General features: G+C 32.4%; 1 protein-coding gene across 3 annotated transcripts in view; it reads right to left on the minus strand.

The window, feature by feature from the left end:
- Positions 1–8,427, minus strand: part of LOC108764314 (ATP-binding cassette sub-family G member 4) — a 61,759-nt gene that overhangs the window by 1,409 nt on the left and 51,923 nt on the right. For all 3 annotated transcript variants that reach the window (XM_018512470.1, XM_018512489.1, XM_018512480.1), the window contains exons 9-11: positions 2,493–2,593; positions 2,202–2,357; positions 1,816–1,934 (exon numbers count right to left, since the gene is read on the minus strand). In XM_018512470.1, coding sequence (XP_018367972.1) covers positions 1,816–1,934; positions 2,202–2,357; positions 2,493–2,593 — 376 coding nt within the window. The remainder of the gene's footprint in view (positions 1–1,815; positions 1,935–2,201; positions 2,358–2,492; positions 2,594–8,427) is intronic.

Genomic DNA, 8,427 nt, shown 5'->3' on the forward strand with positions numbered 1-8,427 from the left:
ATAAACAGTGATTTGTTATATTAATAAATCCAGTTATTAGCTAATAAAAAATACTCAATAAAATATTCATAATATCTATTAAAAGTTCATTATATCAATGAATTTAAAGTCAGTAAACGTCATTCATTGATATTACGAATAACATTTTTTTCAGTGTAAAGAGTAAAAGTTATTGTACTATAATAAAAAGGACAACCGGAATGAGTCGAGTGTCTATTTCTGCGATGCTTAATTCCAACTATGACGACTGATATATAACTATAACTGAAGACGAGTTCTGAGTATAATCGATCGTATGCTTATTTTTCACGCACCCTGGCTGTGTTTGTTTGCATTTTAGAAACATGAAATAAAGTTTTTTAGTTGCAATATTGATATATCTTGCGTTTTACTATCGATTTCTCGGAGCATCTCATATTAGGAGCACAATTTTTTGAATTTGTGATTTGCTCACTTTTTACATTTCGCTAATTTGAAAAAAAAATTGAATTTTAATTAAATTTTATATAACGTTATCTTAAAGCTTATTAAATTCCCTTCAAAATGACCTATTATTTTTTTAAGTTCTACCCATAGACTTCTAGCATTTATCCAAAATGAATTCGGTATCTCATAATAGGGGTCTTTTCTCTATTAATAAAGTATTATTAATTAGTAATAAAGTAGAAAAAATGGAGGAAATTATTTTGTTTAAGGTATTCATTCATCTTTTCCTTTCGAAACAAATCAATTTTGGAGACGAAAAACGGCAGGAATTAAGTTTAACACCTAATATTATACATAAGCAGAAACAACTCTTGATAAGTTATCATAAATTAAAAAATGGTTCGCATGGAAAAAATTATGTCTAAGTAATAATAAATTTAGAGGAGACCGGAGCCGGTTGTCACAGTTTTTAATTAGTGACTTTTAGAAAAAAGTAGATGCCTGCCTTTTGAAATATTATACAATATATGTTATAATATACCTACATCGTTTAGGAATTAAAAAATATATTACTCGTGAATTCATCATATCGTAAAAATAAATTATTTAATTTTAAATAAAGCTGCGAAAATTTAACAATTAACCCCGTGTTCCGAGTTGATTGTCATACGTTCTAGGAATGGCAGTAGCATATTATTTGTTATGGACAACACATATAAAAAATACAATTTTTATTTTAATATCAGTTCTATATTTTGAAAAATAATAGTAATTATGGTATTAATACAAATAAATAGTAGTTATTTTAATCATAACAATACGTAATATGTTTTTGTACCGTAGTTTCTATATGAAAAATGAAAAAACATTATATCTATATGTAATATAATATATTTGTAAGTATATTCTTTTAAAACGTGTTTTCTGAAAATATTAAAATTAATTGTCACCTAATCTGGTCTCATTTTAGTCAATATACCCCACACAGCCATTTTTAATAGAAGAGATTATGTTCACAAACTTTGTCAGGATAATGATTAATTAATTGTAGCAAACATCTTCTAAGCATGTATTTTCCTATGAATACGGGGATATCGCGATTAATAATGCCAAAGACTTGTCAGACAACAAAATAGGTAATAAGAAAAATTTACTCATCAACATCATTTTCTTATAAATCATTATAAATAATATATACAATGCTTGTGGTACAAATCAATTTACACAACAAATTAATATTACATCAGCAATCTATAATAAAAAAAAAGAGATTTTTCTATCATGTCCTGTTTATAAGCATTTTGACAATCAACCACGTACGATAACCAGCTCCGTCTTCCCTAAATGCTAAAAGTTTTTAATTGATATATAGTATAAAATTGTCCTTACCTGAAGAAACTCACAAAGCTTAAAGGTTGCAGATATATCGACATTTCACTTAATTTTAAGAAAAATCCGGAGAACAGCAGTAATGGTATACTGATTGCCGGTATTAAAAATATCCCTAACTAAAAGAAATTATATGTAATCATTACTTTCTCATATTAAAATAACAATTAAATTGAAATTTGTACGATACAAGCTGATTAATACACTGGAAAATTTATTATTATAAATAAATCGTTTAATAATTTATTGACTTGTTGCTATTACAAATAATTATAACTATTATATTTTTTATATATAATTATAATAATGATATTTAATATTGAATTATTATAGCTTTTCTAATAATGTAAATATCTATTAAAATAAAAGATATGTTGTTGAAATACCTCAGTGTCAAAAGCTGTGCCTGTAAGTATCCCAAACGTTTGTCCGATAATCGTAATTAACAGACAAACGCTCCATGTTTGTAGAAATCTATCATATTCCATTGGCTGTCCTGTCATATAGTATGATATAAACAGAAAAGGTGAGACGCAAAGTATCTAGAAATTAAATAAATTTGTAATTGATTTTAAAACCATTGATAATGTATTTATTTACAATATTACATTTAGGTAGAATTTCAACTCCGAAAGAAACAATTAGTAACAAAATTATAACGCTGCATTGAAATATACCTGAATCGGGAGATCCGTTAATACTTTTACGCTGTAATAGGCTTTTAATGAATACCAATTATTTAAATGTTCCTGCAGAAATACTGCCGCTTCCGTAGGAACTACAATCAGATACAATTACATAACAGCTCGAAAAAAATGTTTCGTATATAAATTTAATATAATAATTGTATATAATTATATAAAATTGTATAAAATTATATATAGGGTGTCCTCAACATACGGCCCCACTCGTCTTGAGCAGGTAGAGCGGACTGAACTGAGTCGAAAAGTCCTCTAACATTTTGCAATTTTCGCAATAACAAGATATTAATTACTAAAAATTGCAAAATATTGTTGAATAATTTTTTACTTAAATACTATCAACTTTACAGAAAAACTGCAAGAGACAAAAATAATTTATTTTCTTCTCATAAAGTTCTGGGAATTTTTTCAGAATTTTTTAATATCGTATTTTCTCACGTTGTGTGGTAAAAATAAGAAAATGCAGTACTGAAAAGTTAACAATAAATTCTGAAAAAATTCTCAGAACTTTATGAGAAGAAAATAAATTATTTTTGTCTTTTGCAGTTTTTCTGTAAAGTTGATAGTATTTGAGTAAAAAATTATTCAAGACCAATATTTTTCAATTTTTAGTAATTAATATCTTGTTAACTATTGCGAAAATTGCAAAATGATAGAGGAGTTTTCGGCTCAGTTTAGTCCGCTCTATCTGTTCAAGACGAGTGGGGCCGTATGTTGGGGACACCCTGTATAATTATATAAAAAATAAACGTATTTTAAATACAATTATATATAATTATATATAAAATATGTCCGTATACTGTATATAATATTTTCTCCCACACACACGATGATATAATTATTTTTTGAAATTCTTAATTCTTCACAGTTTTAAATAAAAATAAAATATTATTAAGTTTTAAACATATATGTACATGTCTACGAAACTGATAAATTATGAAATTAATATCGTACAGCTAATACGTTCTCGATCTGTATCGCATCGAACAACTTTTATCACATCTATTGTCTTAATCTCTAAATTATGTGTAATAATTGTATCACTTCTATTGTCTTAAATTTGGAATGCATTTTTAACTTTTGACATACACAGAAATTGGTACTTCTGGGTAACTTGATGTCAGAAGAAATAATGCTGGCTATTGGAAATTTGTTTTGCTTATCATGGAATTCGCTTGACAATTTACTACATGGTCATGATATGTTGCTCATAAAGACTAGTATGACTGAATGAAGATGAATAACGACCGAATTTGTTCGTAATTTTAAGTATATAATAAATTATATTGAATCATATTATATTTTTATCTCAGTATATGTATCTTAAAGGGAAAAAATTTTTTGTATCTTTCTATTATTTAATCTAATGTAATACTGAAGAAGGTCCAATTTAGGACCGAAACGTCTATTATTGTAAATGATTAAAGAAAATATATATAGTATTTAAGCCATTTAGAATCGGCGTTCGTTTAATTTGTTTATACATTCTCACCACGTTTTTGACCTCATATTATTTAATATCGTATTATTAGTTTCTTACTTTAATCACTTAAATTATTAAAAATTTATTACAATTTTTTAAACATGGTGTATTAAGAATATTATCAAAGAGATTTTATCAATTTTTTAAAATTATATCAAAAAGATTACAGATAGTAATAATTTAATTATTACCAATATAGAATCACATAAATCATACATTACCACAAATCATCGATGAGATACTATTAAAACTATCGGCCCCGGGCAAATTTTCATGACTATTAATGGGGCCTAGGAGGCTCGATAATTGAAGAACGATAACGTTACTGACAATTAATAAAAATTTATGATTATTAATATAAATATTTCGATAAAATATTAGAGGAAAGTCGCCGATACTAACATAGGTCTCCTAAAGTGACACCCCCTTATTTTTCGGAAACTAACTATTGCACTTCATTAATACTGTTACGTCCGGTCCCTCTTCAAAACATAATTCTGTTTTATTTTCACGAATATTTTTGTTATTTAATCTTTTTATTTTGCGCTAAATTAATTTCGTTCTTACATTGTCTATCTACAATCTTTTATTAAAATTGCGAAATTCGTAACGGAAATCTTACCCGGCGACGCGCTATTCAGTCATGCCGATGACACGTGGCGCGCGTACCGCGAGAGCCAATCAGAGCACGCATAGGGCGTGCTATTCCGTTGCGACAAAATGCTAAGTCAATTAACTCCGCGTGGAGTAAAGAATTCATTTTCGTATGACAGTTATGTCATTGCCATCCTACGCGTATTTAGAGAGAATTAGCCTGCTCTAAACGCTTTAGCGACTACAATCCTCCGAAATAGGAATAAGTTATTGCGCACCAATCACGGCTCGCGGTGCGCGTGTCGCTCGTCGTCCCGGACTCGCGATGGGATTTCAGCCGCTCTGACTAAGAATAGGATTAATTTTCATTGCGTTAATATGTTTATTTAGTTAATTTGTCGCCTTTGGGTCGCCACGACCGCTTGAATTAATCCAAAAACGAATAAATAATGTCAATTAGTCGCGTTAGCGAGTACCGGCCAGGAGTCGGGAGGGAGCAGCGCGGACCACGGAGAGAGACTAGCGCGGATCGCGGAAAAAGGCCCTAAATTTAATTTGTTAATTATTTAAAAATTCTGCTAATTAACGCGGAAAGAATCCCATTTCTTAATTTTAAATTAAATCCGCGTAAACTATGCCCAGTTTTAAACCGGCACGAATAATATTTCGGGAAGAAAAGCCTATTTTTCGTTTTAGTCACATACGCCCAATTCCGGGAAAATTGCGCTCCCCTTGCCTCCCGACTCGCGGGTGCCATCGAACGGCGCCTATATAAACAGGGCGAAAACCGAGCCCAACGTCATTATTATTCTTCAGTCTGTTATGACGAAAAGAAGGCAGGATATTGGATCCTTGTTAGAATATCTCAATAAACTGCAGAATCAAAGTACGCATGGTATAGTTCAATGGGTTCGCATCCCCTGTACCCCTCAAGCTGACTGCGCTTGTAGGAGCTGCTCAGTTCATCCCCCTCTCCTCTAAATTAACTGCGCTTGTAGGAGGTGCTCAATTCTTCCTTATTTACTACTAATTATCTACAATAAATTTTTCATTTTTTTTTAAATATTAATTATTAATCAACCAAATGTTCTGTTTTTCTCCTTGTTCCCTGACTGACTGCGCTTGTAGGAGCTGCTCAGCTTTCCCCTCTCTCCCAGGCTAACTGCGTTGTAAGAGCTGCTTAGCTTATCCTCCCCTCAACTGACTGCGCTTGTAGGAGCGGCGCAGTTCGTCTCTTTCCGCAGAATTGACTGCGCTTGTAGGAGCTGCTCAATTCTTCCTTATTTGTCACTAATTATTTACAATAAAATTTCTTCGTCTTTTAATATTATTAATTAATCGAACAACTGTTCAGTTTCCCCCTTCCGGGCTAACTGCGCTTGTAGGAGCTGCTTAGGCCCAGTTTCACAACTGATGGTTAACTCTTAACCGAGGTTCAATTTATTCATTATCTCTTTTCAATTCTAGAATTGGGAAAAGATGAGAAATAAGTTGAACCTCGGTTAAGAGTTAACCGTGAGTTGTGAAACTGGGCCTAAGCCTATCCTTCCCTCGAACTGACTGCGCTTGTAGGAGCAGCGCAGTTCGTCCCTGTCCGTAGAATTGACTGCGCTTGTAGGAGCTGCTCAATTCCTCCTTATTTGTCACTACTTATCTATAATGAATTTCTTCATCCTTTAATATTGGTTAAACCACCGCGTTACATAAAAATTCTTTTTCGTAGAATTACAAAAAGAGGAAATCGCGCGGGAAGACGGATACAAATCAGAGTTGGGCACTATTCGAATAATTTTTTATTTAGAATATTATTCAAATAGAATTTTATTTATTATTTGCATTATTTATTATTTATATTATTCATTATTCATATTATTCGCCATTGTATTATTGATGTTTATTCGTTATTCGTATTATTCTTCATTCGCATTATTCGTTACTTGCATCATTCGTTATTGGCATTATTTGTTATTCGTATTGTTCTATTTTGTATTATATTGTTCCTAAAACACGAGCCTTTCACGAGTCTGTCACGAGGTCACTGTATAAAAATAAAGATCCACGTGTTCCAAATAATATCCACTCATTGTTAGTTACTAATTGTACGCTATAAGTTTCACCACGCTTCATACCTTCGTTATCACTTTGGACTACGTTTAGTGTAAAATAAAGTTTAATAAAAAAAGTTGTTCTACATTATACTTTACAATACACACATATTAAATGTGATCTATATATGTATGTTGAATTATATATTATTTATTCGAATACATTGTATATTCGAATAAATTTTATTCGAATATATCTTTAATTCGAATACATTATTTCCACATATACGAATATAAATATTATTCGAATACAATTTTAGATATACAAAATAAATTTATATTATTCGAATACAATTTTAGATATACAAAATAAATTTATATTCGAATAAAAAATTATTTTTTATTTATGAATAAGATTTTATTCTTTATTCGTTATTCTTTATTCGTAAATGTGTCCAACTCTGATACAAATCCAGTGAATGTTTAAAGAGTTCAAGGTCGCCCGGGAATTCGACTCGTCAGTATTTCCGCCGGACGCTCCGGCCCCCGCGATCCCTATTGAGCCGGAAAGTTACCAAGGGCGCAACGAATCGCTGGGCGTAGCGGGGAAACCCCGCATACCGCCGCCCGTCAAAAAACGGGGCACCAAAGCCGACGCGACCGCCCCTGCCAGACGAAGCACGCAGCCCACGAACATCTCCCGACAGGCTCCCGTCAAAAAGGCGCCACCTCGCCGCCCCTCCACTTGTCGTCTCAAATATGTCGGGACACTAAATACAGTCTGTAAAATAAGAGCGTGTACAGGTTAATGTGTAGAAAAATTTATTTTTTATGATTTTTAAGTACATAGATTTGTTGTACTCCATGAAAAGAAAAATGCTATACCATTAATAATGAGTCACCACCGGCATTGATAATTGCCTGACATCTCCGAGGCATACTTTCCACTAAGTTGACTGCGTATTCGTTCGGTAAAAACCTCCAAATGAGACGAATTTGTCGTGTTAACTGTTTCAAAGTGCATACTCTTTTTCCTCGAAGCTTGTGCTTGAGATATGCCCACACATTTTCAATGGGATTTGCATCTGGCGATTGCGATGGCCAATCAAGTGTGACGATGCCAGACCGCTCTTTCTACTCGGTGCAAAGCTTGCTCCGGTGTTTTAGGTCGTTGTCTTCCTGTAAGATCCAGTCCTCGTTTTTTTTATGAAACATCGTTCAGCAGTCGGCAACAAATACTTTTCATAAATTTTAAGCATTTTCGGAGTATTTAAATTGTATGTAAACAGATGTAATGCTCCAAAACCCTGTTTTGAAAAGCAGCCCCAAAGATGAACTTGTACAGGGTGTTTAACGGTCCGTTGTATTAATCTATTGGTCAAGGTTGACCAGGAACGTCGGATGGTAATGTATCCCCAAACAGAAGCTTCGTCCGTAAAAATCACGTTGTTCCAATCTCGGTCCAAATTCTTAGCCCAAGCGAGTCTTTTCATCACATGTTTTTCGCCTAACAGTGGTTTCTTCATTGTGGTTCGATATTTGATGTTATGCGTAAGGAGATGAGTTCGAATAGTTGTATGTGATATTTCTATACCCTTCTGTTTTAATTTTGCTGCTCATTGTCGCAATGTTAAAGTCGGGTTCCGCTTAAACAAATTCACAATTTTTTTTTCCATGTTCGGCGTCACTTTCGAGCCACGTTCTGGCAAGTCATCGACATTTTTTGTCTTCTTATATTGCTGAACCCACTTAGCGACGAACGATTTTGACTTTCCCATGTATTTAGCAG

The sequence above is a fragment of the Trachymyrmex cornetzi genome, unplaced genomic scaffold, assembly GCF_001594075.2.
Source record: "Trachymyrmex cornetzi isolate Tcor2-1 unplaced genomic scaffold, Tcor1.1 scaffold113, whole genome shotgun sequence".
Classification (NCBI taxonomy): Eukaryota; Metazoa; Arthropoda; class Insecta; order Hymenoptera; family Formicidae; genus Trachymyrmex; species Trachymyrmex cornetzi.